At 34.7% G+C, this 23,538-nt stretch overlaps 1 protein-coding gene across 2 annotated transcripts in view; it reads left to right on the top strand.

The window, feature by feature from the left end:
- LOC132160087 (metabotropic glutamate receptor 7-like) overlaps window positions 1–23,538 on the top strand; it is a 205,469-nt gene that overhangs the window by 112,101 nt on the left and 69,830 nt on the right. For both annotated transcript variants that reach the window (XM_059569796.1, XM_059569795.1), the window contains exons 6-7: window positions 6,380–6,580; window positions 16,512–16,651. In XM_059569796.1, the coding sequence (XP_059425779.1) occupies window positions 6,380–6,580; window positions 16,512–16,651 (341 nt within the window). The remainder of the gene's footprint in view (window positions 1–6,379; window positions 6,581–16,511; window positions 16,652–23,538) is intronic.

Here is a 23,538-nt window from a genome sequence, read left to right as displayed (position 1 = left end):
GCTAACGCACCCAGATAGAGATACAAGCTGTAGTCATCTGAAAGTTGTAGATCCAGACACTGTTTTTTACCAGTTCTCTGTGAGACGTGGCCATTGAGAAATCTCATTTATTGAGTTCCCTGTCTTCTCCGCGAGACTCTGGACAACGAGGTGAGACTCGAGAACTGGAGGTGGCGGCAGTTTCTGTCAGCGACAGCTGGCAACGACAGACTACATCGCCCGGAGACGGCGTCGGTGTGAGGGCCAATTTACAGACATCAAGGGCCCGAGTATGTGATGAGAGAGAAAGCACATGGTGTCGTCTCTGGAACAACAGTGTGCGCTGGGGGGCAAAGGAGAGTCGGGTCTGATGGATGACATGGGAGAGGCGAGAGAGGAGTTGGCTGTTGTCCAGGATCAAGATTGTCCAGGAGAAGATGCAATTAAAGAGGGCTGGATTGCAAAGTCACTGTGAATTTGTAATCAATTTTGGGTTTCTCTGACGTGCTCCTGCACACAGGTCATTGCGTGTGTGGCACGATCGCCACCATTAAAAAGAAGTAATGAGATTGTTAGTAGCTGTAGTCTTAACTGTCAGTTTTCGGTGTCTTGTGCCAAATGCAGCAAGACACCAAATGCACAGTATTTTTAATCTAAATTCAAAAACAAGATATTTTTAAACTGAAAACCAACATTTAGAAATGTTTTCTGGAGAAGATTATTTATACTCTAATGTGATGCTATGTATTACGTAAAAATCAGTCATCGATTAACAATTTCTTCAAACAAAAGTATTGCATAATAGGGTCTAGACATGAGTATGATTATATTTAGCTGGTCATGTTATTACAACATGGCAGACTATGTAAAATGTAAAAATAACATTGTAACGATATAAACTCTAATAATCATCGGGAAGAAGGAGGTGGGAACCGGCGGACAATCAAATAACATTTAATTATTCAAAATAAACACAAAACAGCGCACCAGCCCCTCACGGACGACTGGTGCGCACAAAATAAAACCAAAACACAACTAAAAGCCCAGGCCTGGTCCTCTCTCGTCCTTCACTGTCGTCGCTCCAGTTTTATATCCTTCCATCTCCTCCGTGGGCCTCGAGACCGGTGGGTCGAACAGGTGTAGTTCATCTCCAATCACTCCACCGGCCTCGCTCCCATGTCCCTCGGCCCCGCCCCACTCGTCACAAACATCTTTTAATAAAATATGTTATTGGGCAACTGATATGACTTCAAAATTCACTTGAACATACATTATTTTGAAACATATTTAAAGTTACTTTTTATTTTAGTGAATATGCATGGACCTAAAAAAATTAAGCTAGAAATCAAATACAAACAATTCTTAATATATTATTATATTATTAATATCTGCAGTTTTGCTGCTTGTGTAAATGTCTTATGTTTAAATACTTTTTCTGCAATACCCTTTCAGAAAAGCATTGCTGTGCAGTTTTTCCTCATTCCTCTCTCTTTCAGAATGACATTGGGAATATGTTTAAAGCCCTTTTTCGGAGCGAAGAGCCAGAGTTCAGTGTCCTCTGGGCACTGAAGTGTTTGAATTAATTCTCACAGTGGCACTTCATGAAAATGACAGCTTTTCAGTCCCCTCACGAAAGAAAACATAAACGAAAAATTGCCTGCAGAATTGCTGTTATTATAGGAATTTTCAATAGAAACGTTCAGAGAGAATGATACACTTGTGTTTTTGCAGCTTTTTACTAAATTATCCTTATGTGACTTTGTACAGCTCTGGATTCAGCGTGTGAACCAGTGTTATGTTAGTGTCATTTATATAGATTTTGTTAATATTTTGAATTGGTTCTTGTTTTTATATTTTGAAGTTGTTTTCATAATTCGGTTTCGTTTTAGCCATTTTTAATAGTTCATTGTAGTTTGTTAGTCTGTCTATATCGCTTGTCCTTGTTCATTGTGCAAGTCTCAGTTTATTGTATTGGTAACAAAAAAGTGCTTCTTGTGTAGGATGTTCTGCTCTGAGGAAACGGGGACACCCTGATTCGTTCCTTTCCATTTTTGACCTCTTTCAGCAGGCGCCAATCAGCCCACAGACATCTATTCACCATAATTACATGGTGTGTTTATCTATGTAGCACATGCTCCAGGATCACTTCCATTTTCAGTGGCTGGTTTTGCAGAATTATAGCTTGATAATAATGAGAGTGACAGCCATTGCCTAGCACATCAGACACAAGAAAACGCCTATACGTCCATCGATCCATCCATTTATATCAGGCTTTATTGTTCTGGCTTGACAAGATCAAAGCAGAATGATCAGCCTACCGAGCCTTCACATGTTTGCTGGTTTATTATTTACACCTGCAACCACTGGGATTTTGAAAGCTCTGCAATGATGTTCTGGTTCAGTTTAGTCCACCAGCAGTGTCACGATTTCTTTTTTAGGGAGGGACGCAGTACCTTTTAAAACTTTTATTCCCTACTTAAGCAGAATCAAGCTGCCTAATTATCTCTGAAATGCCTAATAGGTGTTTTGGAGATCAAACAGAATCTTTTGCGAGGAGTGGTGGATGGCGAGGCGCTCTGTTTGCGCTCATGATTGGCTGTATCGGTTTGTTTTAGAATAAAGGATTGTGGGTAGAGTTGCCTCAGGCTGGTGCCACAGTGGGTCCACGTCTCTCAATTATCTCTCACACGGAGAACTAAAAATGGCCGCTTTCTTTTTGCAGTTTGCAGACGCACACTCAGGGGGCAAACACACGGGATGCATCTTTGCATTCCAAAACAGCTAGAAAGCAACAGAATTCCAGCTAGCAGGAACATTCTCAGAACTTCGGCTTCAAAGAACATTCAAAAGTAATGTTCCCACAATATTTGAAAAATGATCAAATTAAATTTTCCCCCAAGGAGTATTTCACACACACACACACACACACACACACACACACACACACACACACAAATTTAAATCTATGAAGATTTACTCACCCTAAGGTCATTCAAGATGTAGATTAGTTTATTCATCAGAACAGAACTGACTTGTTATTGCTACTGTGATATGTTTGGACTTTCATTTTGATGGCACCCATCTGCTGGTGAGCAAGTAATGTAAAGTTACATTTCTAAATCTATAGCTAAATATATTTTAATAGGAACCTTATAATATATATATATATAAATAAAACAATAAAACATTGTTCACATTTTATGGTTCATTTTAAACATATACTTCAGTTTTTACATGTTAAAATGTGATTCTTATGGCGTGAAAGGCTGTTTAACTGTTTGCATATGCAAGCTTTCGCACCAAAACTAAGAATATTTTGGGCTTTAAGAAAGGCAAATTATGAATGTTATTATGAAATGACATGACATGAAATGTGACATTTACAAGTTCATGATAGTTTAGAGCTTAGGTTCGTAAGGTTTGTTAGTATGAGGTTTGTTTTATTCAGCATTAAGACCTGGCCTGTTTTCATCAAAAAGAAAAAAGAGACAGAGACAGATAATAAATTTGCAGTTCAAATAACATATGGCTGATACAGATTAGGTGAAACCCATGCACACAAGTTGGAAACCGGCACTCCAATTATCAAAAACATCTGGCAAGATCTATGTTCCACAATAGAGTTTGTTCTTATCACTTAGACAAGAGAATCACGTAGATTAAAAAGGCTTTTTTGTGTTTGTTGTTTTTTTTTTTTTTTTTTTTTTTTTTTTTTTTTAGAAAGATCAATCAGTGAAAATATCAAACAGAGTATATATTTTTTTTATGTAACCCTAAATTAAAATTTGCTGAAAATGTACTCACCTTCAGGACATCCAACATGTACAGTGTTGTTGGCTATTTTTTGTCTTTGGAACAGATTTGGAGAAATTTAGCATTATGTCACTAGCTCACCGATGGATCCACTGCAGTGAATGGGTGCCATCAAAATGTGAGACCAAATAGCTGATAAAAACATCACAATAATCCACAAGTAATCCACATCACTCCAGTCCATCAGTTAACATCACGTGACGTGAAAAACTGCATATTTATAAGAAACAAATCCATCATTAAAGCGTTTCTACTTTAATCTGTCACTTCTGGGCGAACTCTATCCAGCTTCACAGGATGTTAACTGATGGACTGGAGTAGTGTGGATTACTTTTTATCAGCTATTTGCTCTCACATTTTGATGGCACCCATTCACTGCAGTGGATCCATTGGTGAGCAAGTAATGCTACATTTCTCTAGATCAGTTCCAGTGAATAAACAAACTCATCCACATCTTGGATAACTTAAAGGCAAGCAAATTTTCAGCTATTTTTCATTTATGGGTGTACTGTTACTTTAAGTCAGTTTTTTGCAGTCAATTTTTTCTTAAGCATCTTTAACATGTTAATTTTTACCTAGCTGTAATGGTAAACAGTTTCTTGTGATAATCACAGCATTTTATGGCAATTCAGGTCTGGTCAATACAAAGAAGAGGTTCGCTGATAAAAAATCAGGGATATACTAGAGACAGACAATTTTCTAAAAAGCTTCTGAGCTCGGTACGGTTTTCAGTCAATAATGGCGGCTAGGTGTAATTGTGAAACATTGTTCAACAAGATATCGGTCACCGTAATAGCAGCTTATTATTTTCTAATGGTCACTGTGACCTTCTGTGTGTCCGGACCTCTGGCAGATTGGGGTTTTTGTCACTGCCTGAGATCATTGGTCTCTATTGATCTGAATCCCTCAATGCTTTCGGCTGACCCTGACAAGATGACAGACATAACTCTTTAATTTGATGCCATCGGGATGTTGAGAAAGTGTAGAACCTCTTTAACAAGCAAATCCATCTTGACCCAAGGGTTAGTGCACACGTGTGCAATCTCATTTATAAGGGAATCCCAGGTTTGGTTTGGTTTCCATTTATACCATGGAGGTCTAGTTAACCATTAGCATCGCAACAGCTCAGTGAATAACTAGGGACTTCTGAGATGTAAAGTCAAAGGCAGCTGAAATGAAAAGTTATTTTTTCCAAGCTAGTTTTTCTGTTCTGTCAGGCACTAGTCACCCATTCCTTCCTCATAGGACTAGGGTAATTTATGATTAAGCTGTCTCCAAAATACACATATTTGAGTTAGCCATGGTTGATGGGACAGGAAAGCCTACTAAGCCAGCTGTAGTATATTTAATGAAAGCCGTTATAGAGGGAAGACAGACTATAAGAGCGTCCCTGAGGAACCAGGACTGGAATCTAAGGGTGGGTGTCAGATCTGGACGACAGCAGAGCTAATTGGAGAGAAGTTGCTAAGAATATTGCATTGACTCCATTGCCGTCCCATGAGATCCTCCACCGGTGGATCGAGGAATAGCGGGTCATAATAGAACTGCCACGGCTTTTCCTCACAGTTTAAGGTGAGGCTCAAGTCTGACCACTGTCATTATTAAGACATTTTTAAGTGAAGGTACACTCAGCCCTCAGTCAGCTCGGATGATTTTGTGTGTGTGTGGAATAAATTTTCCATCAACACCTAACAAATTATCATGACTCAGTGACATTTCTGAAGAGAAAAGGCATTTAGTCGAAAATTTCCTATAGATTTGTCACTACGATGACTCTATTAATCTATGTCTGTTAGCGCTGGGGCTAATCTACGTGATAATGTATTCCTAACCATTGACATATTTCACTTTTAGAAGATGTATGCTTTTAAAAATGACCCTTCTGGGAAAACAAAGCATAAATATTGACGACTCTTCTAGCGGGAGACAATTTGTTTGTCCAATTAAATGCGAATGTGGCTAGCAGTTGGCCAGGCGTTATTCAGCTTTGCAACTGTTTTAAAAAAGAAAACGAGTCATACACTATGCCTCATCCAATTTCCTGTTTCAGTAGGAAATGTGTCAACACTTACTCTAATAGGTAATTGCAAAAAAGTAGCTAGCTATACCACAAACTATGAACAAAACTAGCTTAAATTGCTACAGCATGGCTGTTTAAAAGATTAAATATCAATGTAAGTGTTTTTAAACTTCTTTAATTTTTATTTATTTATTTGTAATACACTGCCTTTGAGCAAAATCTGCGAATGAATCTCTTTAAACCGCTAAGTTGAAGATAGCAAAACTGTGACATCAGAGACCGAGGTAAGATAAGCACCTAGAATTTCAGGCATTACTCTTCACAGCATTAAAGATAGCGCCCAAAACCTGCCAAGATTTGTCAAATGAAAGATTGTTCCTAAAGTGTGCGATAGCTTCAAATGTTTTTGTTGTTTTGTTGCTCTGTCTCACATATTTCTTCAAAAGCTTCCGGATTTGACTCTGTTTCTTTGTGTTTATGCTCTCCTACGAGAGCATTTAGGCACATGTCTCGCTACAAAGTCTTTGCTCTGTTTTGACTTGTTCTTGTGTTTCTTGCTTCTTCCAGGGCAAGAGCGAATCGGAACAGACTCCAAATACGAACAGGAAGGGAAGGTGCAGTTTGTGATAGACGCAGTGTACGCCATGGCTCACGCCCTGCACAACATGCAGAAGGACCTTTGTCCTGACCAGTCCGGCATTTGTGGGGAGATGGAGCACGCTGGTGGCAAGAAGCTTCTCAAGTACATCCGATCAGTCAGCTTCAACGGTGAGTCCACCGAAGCTCACAACATCAGATAAATGCCATGTTGAGTCAATGACATCTTTTTAATATTAATTTGGAAACACTTCATTGTGCAGAAAGCACATCTTGTTTGTTATCTTTATTTTATAAGTGCACAAAGTTTTGTTGTTATTATGTCTGTATCCAAAAAGAAGTAGACCCTTTACAGATTCGATTGATGTATTGCTCTTATCTCTACGATTAAAACTGAAAGTGTAATTTAAGTTATTTTCGGGGTTATCAGGAGAAAATGACTCATAACACGTATCCGCGTTAATCGACTCCAGAGGGTTAAGGGGATGTTATTACAGTGTAATTACACAATAACTACTTAATAATAGTAATTAACTACAAGTACTTACTATTTAGGATTTGGGTTTGGTTTAGGATTAAATGCTTGCCATTATGCTTAATTTACCGTTATTAATGTAGCAAGATCATGTAATGTAATATTCAAATAAAGAAATTCAAAAATATTGTTCCAGTGGCTCAGTGGTAGAGCGTTGCATTAGCAGTGCAAAAGGTTGTTGGTTCAATTCCTAGGGAACACACATGCTGGAAAAAAAATTAAAAATAGCGAATGCGTAAATGTAAAAAATATATATAAAAATACAATTCTTAGATACAGTGACTGAGAACCAAGTTAAGCATGTTTTATTTTGTGAATATATGTATTTTTTTCAATAAGAAGGTAAAAAAGAATTTTAAAAAAATGTTTGGCATAATCTTTTGAACATTTTGAATTAATTGCTTTTTGATATTTGAAAAGCTTTGTCTGCCAAATTTCTTGTGGTGCGACCTAAAAAAATAAAAAATAAATGAATGAAAAAATAAATGTGATGTCATAGATAGGACACTTGTATACCTTCATAATAAAATATGAATAATTGTACCTTTTATGGCATAAAATGGTTGTACAATGTCATGTGGTGCGATTTATACATGCTACTATTATGTAATAATATATGTTATTTACCCATTTAATTTTTACCTTGAAAAAAAAACTATATATATATATATATATATATATATATATATATATATATATATATATATATATATATATATATATTAAATCTTTAAAAAATATTTAAAAATATTTATAAGGAATAATTAAGGTGTGTGTGTGTGTAAGAATATATGTGTGTGTGTTTTCTAATATATATAATTTTCCGTCTATACCAAAAAACAATGGTGGTAAAATAATTTCACTCAGAAATTGCTAGTCAATTTCACAAGTAATTACAAAGAAATGGCAAGTAACACGTAGAATTAAGCATGAAATATCAAAGTAGAATTTTTTTATTTTTTTTTTATTTTTTTTTTTTTTTACAGTGTATTTTGACAGACTTTACAGACTGGTTTGGACAATACTGAGTAGTTTTTTTTTTCTGTTCCAGTGGATACACACAGCATACGTACATTCCTCTTTGAAGCATCCTTTGTTGCTGATCCTTGCGTGGGACTCCAACTTTCTAAATACTTTATATATCACACATCCCAAACCAGCCTTTGTGTTGGACCTTTGAAATAGGAAACTTCCAAGAAGAAAGGAAATCTCTCATTAATGCATCCTAATGAAGTAAAACTTGTGTAGTCCTGCACCAGGGCACTGTTAGATCAAAGTGCAACTGCACCTTTGATGTCTGTGTGATTATGAGAAAATACTATTTGGGGTAAATATATGATCTAACTTAAGGCGTAGTGAATGATACTCCAAACAGACTCGGCAAAATACTTTGTTTTAATTACTAGTATACAAAGACAGGTGGCTAAATGCTAATGAAGAAATCTGCAAGAATTGTATGCCACCAAACAACGTGAATTTTTTTAAATTTATTTATTTTAAGACTAACACTGAAACGTACAATTGTAAAAATTTTACTTGCATTAAGTAATTTTTTTATTACAATAAAATGTTTTACACATTGCACCGTTTCACTATTCTAGGAACTGTAAGCAATTCATTTTATTAACAATTTGTGCAACTTTGAAGTTTGTTTAAAAAAGAAGTTTGTTTTATGAACCTATAGAATTATGAACCTATAGAACTATATGAATTTATAGTTTTTTGTTTTGTAAGGATATGCGTACGTTTTCATGAAGTACCTAATATATACAGATCACTCTGCACAGAAATGCCAAACAACAGCATATTATCATTTGTAGATAATAACAAGCTTTTGATCTAATGTTTACCATTGCTCAAAAGTCTTTAATGATGAGCACCCAATTCAATCAATGGCGCAAAGACAAAAAAGAACATGGAAACATCTTGAAATAATATTATTTCTGCTGTCGCTAATTTGTTTTCTGTAGTGTTCTTATGAAGTAAAAAGCCATGTTTAAACATCATATGCCAGTTTATGGAAATGCATCGAAGCTAGTTAATAACAAGAAGAAGAAAAAATGATTTGCTGTGCTTCAGTTCTGTAATGAAGAAAAAAAAAAGATAATTTTTTCTTTTGTCTGATGATCTGTATTAAATAATATATTGCTAATTGCGAGTAAGGGAACTAATGAAATATTTACTTTGAAATTATATAAGTAAGTTTATTTAGCATAAACCTGTACATTTGCTTTATATCATAAATATAAATATGTAAATGTAAATATGCACCTTAAAATTCATAATAATGATAATAATAATGTAAGAAATTCTATATATTCTCCTTTTCAGACAAAATTTGGTAACGCTTTCTTTTAAGGTGTTCGTCACACGTTACATGAACTTACTATTATAATAACAATAAATGATGCATAACTACATGCAAGTAATCTAAAGCAAACCCTAATCCTAATCCAAATCCTAATCCTAACTATATAGTAAGGATGCATAGTTGATTAATTTTACTCAGTACTTAAATGTATAACTACACTCTAACAAGGATGCCTTAAAATAAAATGTAACCCAAAATTTCATCTTGATAATACAATTTTAAATAAACCATTTTATTTATTTATTTTAAGCTAAATGAAAGTATTTTGATGTTTGCTGCCCATGTGATATTGTTTCCTGTAGCACACTAATACTTGTAGGGCATTTATAATTTATGAGCATTGCATACACTATAAGAAAACCTTCCCTCTGGCATGCATATATAATTCATATTCATATTCAGAATAGAGCTGTAATCGGGCCTTAAAAGTTAGGCCCGACAGGACCGAGCCCGACAGGTTTCGGCCCGAGCCCGACAAGTACATTTTGATTGACAGCTTTTTAAAAGCCCGATCCCATTTACAGCCCGACATTATTCAAATGTGCGCACACACACAACTATTTTGCCTTTTGTCAATAATGAGTCATTTATATATGTTTTAACATAATTTATTCATAACTAATGTAGACTAGACCACTTGGAAGTTGGAATAAAGAAATAAAATAAGTCCTCTGTGACATCGTAACATCTCAGCATTCTAGACATGGGCTCATTTAACCTATAAATAGACCAACGCACCAATAAAAACGAGTCATTTTTGACAAATTAAATTAAGATAAATTTTAAAGTAAGATGGGTATTTGGCAATAACGAAATTAAGATAAAGGCTCCGCTGGATTTGCTTCACACTAGCAGATGATATTTAATAAAAGAATAATGCCAACATAAGCGTAAATACTCTGTCCACATTATGCATTTAAGACTCAATGAATATTTAGTTATCATTTTAAAAACCATTCACTCACAGAGATTAGGCTAGGTCTTCATGTTTTTGTGGAGGAAAATGATTGAATCCACTGTAGATGTCTTCAGCGTGTTCCTGCGCTCACTTATGGTGCGTCATTATTCACTCATTATTCTCATTATAAACATGGTCAAAACTTTTCCACACCTCAAACTTTGCTTTAGTTGCTGGTGCAACCAAAACGTAATCACCAGAGGCAAGCCTCCGTTTCAACTACTCAGCATCCATTTTCGCATCTTTCTCGCGCTAATCGAAACACATCACATGACCGCTCATTTACCTCGCAAACCGGAGCGCGAGCCCGAGCCCGACCCGAGCCCGCATAAGATGATATAAACTAAGTCCGAAACTGACCGAACCCGTCGGGTGCCCTCGGGTCTTCAGCTCTAATTCAGAATTTATATGCATGCATGACGTAGTTTATTTTGAAATCCATTTATGTTTGCATACTTTGCATAAGCATCACAACATATAAATTGATTGATCACCATTAGCTTCAAGAAATATATTGAATTCATAGATGGATGTTATTGTATGTAGCATAAATAATATTAACATATTTTTTTTAAAGCCAATGCACTTTATTCTTTCACCCAATTTTAAGCCCAATTTACCCAAAATGTGTACATTCCCAGTATAAAGTAAAGTTGAGTTTAAGGTTTTAGAAACTCTACATGAATTAAACTCGTACATGATTTTTAGAAGTTTCTAAAATGTACTTACTTGCAATTTCTAAGTGAAAGATACTGAAATACTGATCTAATTCAAACAACAGGAACTATTAATATAATAGCCAGTTCAAGCAAGCTGGCATATAAATTGTTTAAAATTAGTCTATCATAATGAAGAAAATAATTTTAAAAGTATTCAGTTCTTGAAACTTATTGAATCAATAGTTGGAAATATATTTATGCAGGCTAATACTGTGAAAAAAAAAACATTTCATTAAATTAAAGTAGATACTGCTGGAAGTGAATGTCATACATCTAACCTGTTTATCTAGTACTGCACTTATTAATGAAATAGTGCAGTGCTGTTTTTGTCTGCTGGTTATTTATGCATGCTATCACTTGTGATGAAAGGATGTGTTACAGACACAGGGAAGGGTGGGTGGGGGGTGGGATACTGCTTGAAGTTGGGCGACTGACGTTTCTGCCGTTTTTTCAAAGAGTTGGAAAACTGTTTCCTCCAGCAAGAACATGAGAAAAAAAAAAAAAAGATTAAAAGGCTCTTTGCATACTAATAATTAATATACTTAAGAAGGTCATGTCCAAATCTAATAACTACAATGCAATTACTGTATAATATTGAGATTGGAAATCTCTGTCTACTAGCTTAGAAGTTGAACGGGTGAATTCACTGTTGTGATGTGACGTAACTGGAACATTTTGCCACTGGGTTTTTAGAGACATGTATGAGGTTGTTCAAATGAAAGCCCATTTCCACCAGGGGGATGAATGGATAGATGAATCATTGAATAAATCAATCAATCCTTATATAGATAGGTAGATAAATGTGACTTTTTATCTCAAAATTCTGACTTTTCTTCTTGCAATCCTAAATATATATTGAAAAAATATATGTAGTATCTATATAAAATATTGTGAGATTATAAAAATATTGTGAGTTAAACTCAGACTTGAGAGATAGAAATGTGGAATTCTAAGAGAGAGAAAAAAGACAGAATTTTAAAAATCAAACACGAAACAAAACAAAAAATTAAAAAAACGTCTGAATTCTGTATGTAAACATGGAATTCAGAGAAATTCAGAGATGTAAACTCAAAATTCTACAAAGAAAAGAGTGTCCCCTTGGAATTCAGGGAGAAAATCCAAATTATGAGATCTAGGGCCCTATTTTAACGATCTAAGCGCATGGTCTAAAGCTCAAGGCGCAAGTGCACTTAGGGAGTGTCCTAATCCACTTTTGCTAGTTTATCGACGGGAAAAATGGTCAGTGCACCTGGCACATGGTCTAAAAGGGTTGTCACTATTCTCTTAATGAGTATGGGTGTGTTTTGGACATAACGTGTAATAAACCAATCAAAGTCTCATCTTCAATTACCTTTAAGAGCCAGCTGAGCTCTTAAATTTTGAAATGTAAGCTTGGAATTCAGAAGAAAAAGTCACAATTGTGAGATATAACCTCACCTATAATAGATGTATACCTCAACCTATAATAGTTAGAATCACAAGATGTAAACTTGGAATTCAGCAAAAAAAGTTTAAATTGTGACGTAAACTCAATTCTGAAAAAGGTCAATAAAAATAAAGATGTGAACTTGGAATTCTAAGGGGAAAAAAAGGCAGAATTGTAAGATATAAACAGAATAAAAAAAATAAATAAAAAAAAAACATCAGAATTTCAATATGTAAACTTGTGGGAAAATGAACCAGAATTCTGAGTTTGTATCTCGCAATTCAGATTTTTTGAATTGCGTGGTGGAAATGGGCTTCCATAGCAAAATGAAACAAATATGATAAAACACAACACCTGGTATACATAAGCATTTATAGTAGGGCTGGTAAGCGATATATATATATATATTTTTTTTTTATCTAATTAATTGCATGATGAGAAATTTGGAGAAATTACTCTGAAAAGATCATTTAAAGTCATTGTTGTGCAAAGCATCAAACAGAGATTACAAAAAGTAGGTTCAGCAAGAAATATTTTGTTTGATAAAATTTATTACATACACTCTTTTGGACCATTTGAGTAAATTATGACAGAATTGTGATTTTTGGTGGGTTGAACTATAACTTTAATAATTTATTTTCTTAATTTTATTATTATTACTATGAAAATATTAAATTATTTCTTTAATGAAATGATACTCTAAATCAGTGGTTCCCAACCTTTTTCAACTCACGGCCCACACAACCACACACATATGTTTGCGCGGCCCACTGCAAAAAAATTAAATGACCTCGCTATTGTTAGGTTAATAACTTAGTACTCAGAAGCTAGATTGTTAACTGTATTTATTGAATGAACTGGCAATGAACAGAAAATAACTCGAGCTGGCACCGCTTGGCACAACTGCTGTTGTTCTGTAGCATATGCAGCAAAAATATCTTAAGATAAATTGGCTGTTTTTTCTTGAACCAATCAGCGAGCTCGAATATTGGAAGCATAGTTACAGTTTAAATTTTTTTTTGTTATTTAAATATATATATATATATATATATATATATATATATATATATATATGAAATGATTTTATTATGTTATGACTTAGACATTTGTACATATATGAACAATATTATTATTTATTTTAATAGTAATTGGCGGCCCACCTGCAATACCATCGTGAACCAATAGGGGGCCGCGTCCCACAGGTTGAAAACCACTGCTCTAAATAATAAACTAAAACTGCCAGTAGGTGGTGGTAAATGTCTTAATGATTGAATCATCGAGTCATTTATTCATTTGTTTGATTCGTTCAAATGCCTGATTCATTCAGGAGTGAAGTAAATGGTTTGATGTCAAACACCGATCGGTCTGTGCCGCACCACTTCAAAGCCAACGCATATGCCAATGGTTCAATGCGCCAAATGATCCACCCAATTCGTTCAAAATGTGGATTAAGAAATGAAATGCCGCTGTGGGTTGCTCGGAGATGAACAGTTCTGCTTTGTCTTTATATTTTTTGACATTGTGTGTCTAAAATTACACAATATTAACTTATTAATTAACTGTTGTATAAGATGAGTATCACATTTGCACTCGTGTGATATTGCACTTAGTCTACTTCTCGTGTGATATTTCTTAACTATGTGATGTAAATATGAGAGAAAATTTCAAACAGGGGCATCTTTCCCCATATCTTGAATCTTAGAGACATTTTCTAGGCTCCATCACTCAGTAAGTTGTTGCTCTGCCTCATATTAGTCATCAATCGACTGTGGGAAATGGCAGATGATCCACAGAGGTCTGGGGCGGGGCAAGTGCGTTAAATGTGTTAATAAATTTAACACGTTATTTTTCTCCATAATTAATTAATCTAATTGACGCGTTAAATGACCAGCCCTAATTTATAGTAAAGAACAACAACAACAACAAAAAAACTTTTTTTTATGTTTTTCCAGCAGCGCAGTGTCCCGGAAGACTCTTGTTAATTCAGTGTGAAGCAGAAGGCTGTTATTTGTGATATTCAGCAGGTTTTCAGGGCCCTCATCTGCTCTTTAAATGTTTCTAGCGTGCCTTTGTTCTTTATCTCTGCAGGTCTCCTGTAGCTTCCAGAGTCTTCATTCTCCCCACAGTCTATTAGTAGAATAAGACATTTCTTCCTTTTTCCCATGATGCCCTCTTAACAAAACATGGACAAACCAAATAAACCTGAACAGGCAGCGGGTGACACCAAAGTGACTGAATAATGAAGGGACTAAGACACACTCAAGCGGGTTTTTGTCCACCCATGTTGCTCAAAGTAACGCAACAGTCAATCTTTTGTATTTGTACTGAATCTCCCCTTAATTACTTTCACTGCCACTTTCTTCCCTTCTTTCTTCAAGCCTGAGGTAGTTTTAAAAGAAACTACTTCGGATGTGGATTACATTTCAGAACGATGCAGTATTTGGATGTGTAGATAGATTGGAGGGTTTTAAGGGTCGCTGATGTTCAGCTTTATGTACGGATGTGTTAATGTATAATTGGATACACAAACACTATACATTTTTGTGTTCACATTATTTTGATGGATAAAGTCGAAAGTTTCAGGTTGGTTCAACTGTTCAAAAGTATAAATTTCTTGAAAACAACTAAACAGTTTGGCATATTAGTAGTAGTATACTTGTATTATTATACTTGTATTATTTAATTATTTAAAATACTATGTATTATTAGAATAAATGTCATATGCTAGAGCCAGTAATATTAATATAATGAAATGTATAGATAAAATTATTATTATAATTATTTTTAAATAAAATAAACATTCAAATATATGAAATAATTAATTAATTAATAATGTGCCATAATAATAATAATAATAATGATAATAATAATAATAATAATAATAAGTATTATTTTTATAACTTGTTGCATTTATCTAGTTTCATTTAATTCATTCATTCATTCATTCATTCATTCATTCATTCATTCATTCACACACACACACACATTACGATTGATATTATTTATTATAAAAAAACACACACACAAGCACATTTTATTTTTTCACATCAGTTTTCATGCCTAGTTTATTTTTTATATTATGTAATATGTAATAGTAATATTTAAGCACTATATTATTATTATTATTATTATTATTATTATTATTATCATGTACTTCATTTTCACTTGTTCCATACAGTATCTGTGAATTTTATCATTTCTTATTTAATTTAGTTTTTAGTTTGTAATATCAATGTAAAAATGAGCAAACAAACAAACGAACAAATGAAGTTAAATATGAAAATAAAAACTCAAATAATATGCCAAGATGAACTGCTGTCATCCAATCACATACTTGGGCCATGATTGCAAAACGATTCTTGATGGATGTCAATTTACACTCTGCCTGATTACTTCATTTATATGATTTGTCAAGTGTATGCATTCTATACAGAATGACTCATAATCTGACTTTCCAATTATTAATTTTTGATTTGATTCAGTTTTAGAGAATGCGGGTGCATCTGTTCATTCTTTTTCTTTCCACTTTTCAGTTCCGTGGTGGAGATCTCAAAAACAGTAAGCATAATAGTAAGAGAGTTTTTGTATGTGATTTATATAAAACAGGCTGCACAACAGCGACGATCTTCCCTTTCAAGGGAATGTTTCTCATATCAAAAGAAGTGCTACTGATAGCTACCTTGCTCAAGCCATGAGTCCCAGTGTAATAAGTGTGATGAGGACGTGTCAGCGGTCCACGGCGAGCGGCTGGCGTTTCATCTGTGCTCGAGAAAGCCACACTGTTGATTGTGTTTTGTCAGGTTTGTGATCGTGAGTGCCAAGCCCTGCAGGTAAAGCTCTTCAAACAATCGGATGGCGCTGAATGTCAGGTTCTGTCAGTCTCCGCTGTTGGCCTGAGGGGCACACGTTGTTTGTATTTCTGTCACAACAAAACTAACTTTTGTCTCCGTGCGGAGTGGAAATGCAAACAATGGGGTCTTGTTGTCTGGGAGGCATGTCAGGGCGTTTTGTTTCATGACGTATGATTGATACACATTGTGTTCGTCTGACAGTGTTGAAGTGGGGTTTCTAAGTCTGAGCCTGTCTTTCGTAGGGAGCGCCAAGACGTCCGTCACATTCAACCGGAACGGCGACGCACCGGGACGGTACCATCTATTCCAGTACCAGATGAACAACAACAACACTCCCATGTATAAATTTATAGGACAGTGGACAGAAACTCTCCAACTCCACGTGAGTACATGTTGTCTGCAAAAGTGTCCTCATCAGATAACGGGGTTCAGATTCATCCATCAAACTTTTGCTATGTGATTTTAGTGAGTTTCAGAAAAGTAAGTTAATAAGATATTCATTAATTCATTCACTTCACAAATGTTTACACCCTTCATATTTGTTTTTGTATTTAGCTAGTTTAGTTTTTTAAGGCTATTCATGCATTTATTAAATATTAATTGATTTACATTCCTTAAATTAAATAGGATTTGTATTATTTCTTTTTTTTTCATTCATTTATATTCCTTAAATGTATTATAATTTATATAATTTATAATTTCAAGAAAGATAAGTTTCATTCATACATTCATTGTTCCACATGTTTTTTTTTTCTCTCCATATTTTATCTAGTTTTATTTTCATTCATTCATTAATTCACGTTCCTTAAATTTAATGTTTTTTTTTTTCCTTTTGATTCAGAAAAATAAGTGATTGATTATTAATTATTATTCATTGTTAGTGAATTATTCATTGTTCACTTTAAAAATGACTTTTTTTACACACGGAAACACACACACACACACACACACACACACACACACACACATACATATATATATATATATATATATATATATATATATAATTTATAATATTTATTTTTCTGTATTATTTATGTATTATTTATTCCTCCATTATTAATGTGCATTTTATAATTCTTACTTACTCCACATATTATACTGTATATGGGCTTCTTTCCCGTAATTTTAATTCGGATCGTTCGGGAAGCTCTTTCTACACCCAGCAGTTGGGCACAGCCAAGCATAGCAGTTAAACATAATATAATTTAGTCCAGATAATTGCTAGGGACATTTAAAAGATTCATCTTAATAGCCAGAGCTTCATAAGACCATAACCTCTGATTGAACCATAGATTATATGTTAACGTATATGAGGAACCCTTCCCCCGGGGAGTACAGGTTATTAGATGTTCATTAATAACATCAGCAATCTGTTCATGTCTATGCATGCTGGGATTATTGAGCATACACACAGCAGCAGTAATAAATAGTTCAATATAAAATAAAACAACATCAAGTTCTTCTCATACGCAATCTGATTATTAAGCCTCACTGTCAGCATTACTGTAAATCTATCATACACTGTGTGAGTTTGGGAGGCCGTGAGCCCTTACATGTGTCACAAGTCAGGTAACTTACTTTAACTTAAGGCTCGTTCACACCAGGAACGATAACTATAAAGATAACAATATTAGCGTCGACACTAGCGAACGATATCGTCTGTTTATTCTGAGCGCATGTGCGTCTGCCGCTTTAAATTCTCGAGCTCGTTACAGCAGGATTGATTCTGATTGGCTGTCAGTGTTTGTATTGTTCAACTGGAGAAAAATCGTTTTGAAAATGATTCCAACGTTACCGTTTCTCTATGCCTTTTTCCTTTATCATTATAGTTGTAGTGTGGACTCTGCTATTCTTTAATATTGAGAAAATTTTTTAGAACTATATCTTTATGGTTGGTGTGAGCAGATCTTTATGATGGAAAAATAAACAAGCTAAAAAGACTAGCAGAGAACAACATGACCGTTCTGTTCAACAGAAACAACAAGATAAGGGATCACCACCCTTGCTCCTGGAGAGCTACTGTCATGTAGACTTCAGTTCAACCTGCTCCTCCACAGCTGCCTGTCATTATCAAGCAACCCGTGCAGGGTCCAGACCTTTATGAGCTGGTTCAGGTGTGTTTGATTGGGGTTTGAGATGTAATCTGCAGGACAGAGTTGGAGACCACTGAACTAGACCCCTGAGTATTTTATTTGTGTGTCAGTGTAGACTAGTATTCTGTGTGATGTGGTTGTATATGAATGATCAATAGGGAGAGCCTTTACACTGGTCAAAATATATTTGTATTTTTTTTAATTGTCAGGAGGTGCTCGTAAGGTACTCAACATGGCTCGATAATTTTTTATTTTTTTTGTGTGTTTGGTTGTTCGGTTTTGTTTTGTCGTTATGATTTGTGTTGCTTTGTTTACGTTTGTTTTTGTGTTTGATGTTTTGTTTTGTATTTTAGTTTAGTTTTTTAACTCTTTGCCCGCCAAAGACAAGTTTTTACGGCTTTTTATACACTCAGGGGCCCTATTACACATCTTCTGAATGAGTACAAAACCTCAAGAACAAAAAAAAAAAAAAAACACATGGCCAGGATGGAGAAACGAGCAAGCTCTTATATAAACAGATGCATATGAAAAATAATGCATTCATCAGGAATAGACAGCATATAAAGGAAAACGGCATTATGTTACGGAGTAAAATGTTGATCCAGGAAGTGGTACATGTCTGTACAAGCTTTGGAGGTATTAATGGAAGTGATTTACTGGATTTATGCTTTGATAATTGTACTGAATATTATCCAGATGTAGGTTTTGATAAACGTTTTAACTTTTTGCTCAAAATTCAGATTTTTTTTAAACCTTCCTATATTCAAGTGTTGATAAAAAAAAAAAAAAAACCTTTAAGCTAAAATACAAGTTTTGTTGTTGTTGTTGTTTAAAAGTCGAGGCTTTGATCTTTATTTTGGTTTATTGCATATTCAAATATTCATACAGCAAAATATACTTGAGGTCATCAAATTTTAGTGCAAATCATTAGAATTGATGGCAGTGGTGGCAAAAAAAATGCTGGCGGGTAAAGTGTTAATTTGTGTTTGGTTGTTTAATTTAGTTTTATTGTTATGAATTACTTTGTGTTTGATATTTAGTATTTTGTGTGTGTATGTTTTTTGTGTTTGGTTGTTTTATTTTTATTACTATTATTATTTTTTATTTTATTTTATTTTTTTGTGTTACTTTGCTTTAAGTTTGTGTTGCTTGTTTTTGTGTGTGTATGTGTGCTGAGTGTGTGATTTTGGTCGTCTCCTTGCTGTCGCTGTTGAAGTAAGCATAAAAGTAATTTAGCTTGTGAAAGGTTTAGTTCATCCAAAAATTGTCATTAATAACTCACCCTCATGTCGTTCCAAACCAGTTAGACCTCTGTTTATCTTTGGAACACAGTTTAAGATATTTTAGATTTAGTCCGAGAGCTTTCTGTTCCCTTCATTGAAGCTGTGTGTATGGTATACTGTCCATGTCCAGAAAGGTACGAAAAACATTTTGAAAGTAGTCCATGTGACATCAGAGGGTCAGTTAGAATTTGTTGAAGCATCGAAAATACATTTTGGTCCAAAAATAGCAAAAACTACGACTTTATTCAGCATTGTCTTCTCTTCCGTGTCTGTTATGACCGCGTTCACTGCAGTGTATGATATCCGGTTTGCAAATGAACCAGTTCACCAAATCGAACTGAATCGTTTGAAATGCTTTGCGTCTCCAAACGGAGCTGTGTTAGCTTTAGCTTAGCTTTTAGACCTCCGCGCTTCCCCCGCCTTTATATATATCTCGACGCCGCATGGAAGCACTTCCGCCCGAACAGGTGGAGTGTGTAGCCTCGGGTGTTCTGGAGATCTCAGAGATGAGTCGAAGATTGGTGATAAAACTGTTGGAAAAGTGTTTATTTTAATTAGATCTACCAAACATCTCCATATAAAAAAAACACTGTAAAGACTAGATACCTTTGGAATATGTAATCTGAAATAACCTTTAAATAAATTTCCGGGTATTTTTTATTTATTTATTTTTTTTATGCATATTATTCACCAGGTTGTCACTTAGTTGGACATGTGTGGACTTGAATGCCATATCTAGCATGATCAATCATAAAATCAGTATAGCCTACTTAGGGGTAGCAATTAAATCCATATCCTACGTTTTCTTGTAACCCTATAAAATCAATCCATGGTGATGAATGTCATCGGAGAGGTTTAATCCACAACTATTCTGACCATTATTCCTGCTTTCTGGCGTTCAAATCAATCCATAAAACATTCTTTTAGGTTAGGCTATATTTAATATAAGTCAATATAAAAGCAATTATGCTATGTCTAGCATTATTTTACGTTACAAATCATAGCAAATAAATTGGTATCCGTGGCATCCACTAGCGTTTTATTACTTGATACAATCAAGTAATAAGTTTTTTAAGTTTTTTCTTAGTTTTACACTCTAGTAAGCTAATTAAGGTCTTTTGCCTTTGTAGGGCAGATCAGTGTTATTGACTTTGTTCACATGGTCTTTACACATTGATTTTATAGCTATTTTATATATTTGTGTTGGATATTTTATTTTTTTACAGTGATTTAGATGATAATTACATAATTTAGTATTGCAATGTCTGCTCTTGCTGTAGGTAAACAATCATTTGTCATAATCATAATCATTTGCTTCTCTTATATTGAAATTCCACCGAGAGTTTCATTATTAATTATTCTAATAATGCTAGGAAAGGAATTTTCTCATTCACAACAGCACAATGTAATTCCCTGACATCTGGTTGTAATTCATTCAAAAGTTTGATGCCTCTTTTATTACCATGAAGGCAAACAATAATTGTATTTGTTGCGGAAAGTATGCATCTCATCATATGTACTTAATATTTGTCAGGCTGTGTTTTCGCTTGGCCTCAATAACGTTGTAAATGGATTTGTCTTGCATTGTGGGAATCCTTTTTATGCTCAGCCTGCGAGAAGTGGTATTATTAGAGGAGAGAAGAAGGGAGAAAGTGAGTGTGAGAATGCTGTCCACTTGTGATTCACATCTTCCAGCCTGTGTTGAGTCACAGATGAGGAGTCTGACTGAGTCGTCACCAAAGATCGCCTACGGCTCCTGCGGCAAATGTCATTTACGCCTCAACCCCCGTCCTCGGCCCTTCACAGAGGGGAAATCGAGGAAACAGTGAGAGAGTGCCGCAAACCATCCTACAGGGATTTCTTGTCTTTTTTTCATCACTGCTTCCCATAATTCCTCGAAAAAACTGCTGATCGTACAATACATGTGGCATATATGTAGATTAGTTTCAGCAAAAGGACCTGAAATATTCTTCACAAATCAGAACACAATTTACATTAAAACTAAAAATTAAATGCATAAATTTGCAAAACAAACATTTTTAAGTCATATTTTTTAGGTCACATTCTTTTACCCTTTATTTTTGTCAACATTTTGTCACAGTTTTTGACCAGATGAAATCTTTAGAATCGGTTGGACTTGACTTGATTGGTTAAAAATCACACAATTTACCGTCATGCTTTGATTCCATCCTGTAAATATAGTGACGCCTGCTATTTTTAAAGTGACAAGAACTACTGTGCCTCTTTTAGTCTTAACATCTGCAGTGTCATTAGTTAGACTATTTTATTTTTATTTTGTACTTTCTTGCATTAGCATGTGTTAGCTTTTAGCGTGGTATACTGTGGGAAATGTTTCTAAAATCAAGACAAGATAGCATATATATATATATATATATATATATATATATATATATATATGTGTGTGTGTGTGTGTGTGTGTGTGTGTGTGTGTCAAACTGACAGAAAATGGTAATCCATGAGTTAGCCATAAATTATTTAAAAATTTGTGAAAGCATGGAAATTTTAAAGCCAATTGCATTCTTAGCATTACAGCAAAGAATGCTATCATGGCTGTTAGCATAAATGTTTCTATGGTCAGTTTCCTCTATTTATTATGGTAAAGGGAAACAGTGTGAAGATAATGATATGCTAAACAAGTGTGTATTTCTACATTTAGATTTGGTTTAATGACATTAGAAGGTAACTCTATCACCCTCTAGTGTACTGAGGCTTAACAATGACACAATAACAATAATCACAAATAAGGATATGTCTCTATTGGATTGTGGGTATTTTAAATGTGAAAGGAACATTTAGGCTTATTTTAGGTGTATTTGATATTCTCTTTATGCTCATTATGCTCACAAAAGCATCTCAGATTGGCACGCTTTAGCCATTAGCATGCTATACCGTGAGGATGTTTCCAAAAGTGAGAATAAACAATATGACTTATGAATAATATGAATATATGAAAGAAAAAACATTTTGAATTATCCATAAATGTTTAAAAATTTGCTTAAATGTGGACATTTTGTTTTAGCTGCATTCTTAGCATTTCCACAAGGAATGACCGTTGCATAAAGCATTAGCACAAACCGTCTGCTTCCATGGTAAATTTCCTCTGCTGTCATGGTGGAGAGCAACATATTCCTGTATCTTTGGTGTGTATTCTGTATTTCTGTATTGGTTTAATGACATTTGACGGTAACTTCCACCCCCTAGAGTACTGAGGCTTGTTAAATGTCACAGTAACTCCACTGAGTCACAGGTTACAATACTTTTCCAAAGATCATGGGTATTTTAAATCCGACCATAACGTCTGTGGCTCTTTTAGTCTTACAAAGCATTGCATCGCTCCTTCTCATTTTTTCGTGCCGAAAAAAAAAAACTTTAAGACATCAGCATGCTTTAGCTGTTAGCATGATGTAAAGTGGGAATGTTTAAAATATAAATGTTACTTGTTAAAGTGACAGAAAACATTCTGAATTATCCATAAAAGTATTTCACGTTTGGTAAAGGGTGGAGATTTCGCACTAGTTTTGCGTTGTCGCAAGGAATTCGATAAGAGCCTTTAGCATAAACCATCTGCTTTTGTCATAGCAGAGAGAAATAGTGTTGTTGTTTTTTGTTTGTTTGTTTTTCACATATTCTGTGTATTTCTACACGTTTAAATCCAGTTTAACAATATTCAAAAGCGACTTTATCGCCCCCTTGAGTACTGAAGCTTGTTAGCGCCACAATAGCTCCTCTGAGTCACAGACGAGAATCCGTCTCTCCAAGGATCGCCTACGTCTTCCAAAGCAAATGTCATTTATGCCTCATCCTCAGCTCTCCCCACAGAGAGCATTGAAGAAACAAAGAGAAAGTCCCTCTAACGGTCCTGCAGGGCC

This window comes from Carassius carassius, chromosome 16, assembly GCF_963082965.1.
Source record: "Carassius carassius chromosome 16, fCarCar2.1, whole genome shotgun sequence".
NCBI lineage: Eukaryota > Metazoa > Chordata > Actinopteri > Cypriniformes > Cyprinidae > Carassius > Carassius carassius.
The sequence above is the reverse complement of the archived record's forward strand: the minus strand, read 5'-3'. Positions and strand labels throughout refer to the sequence as shown.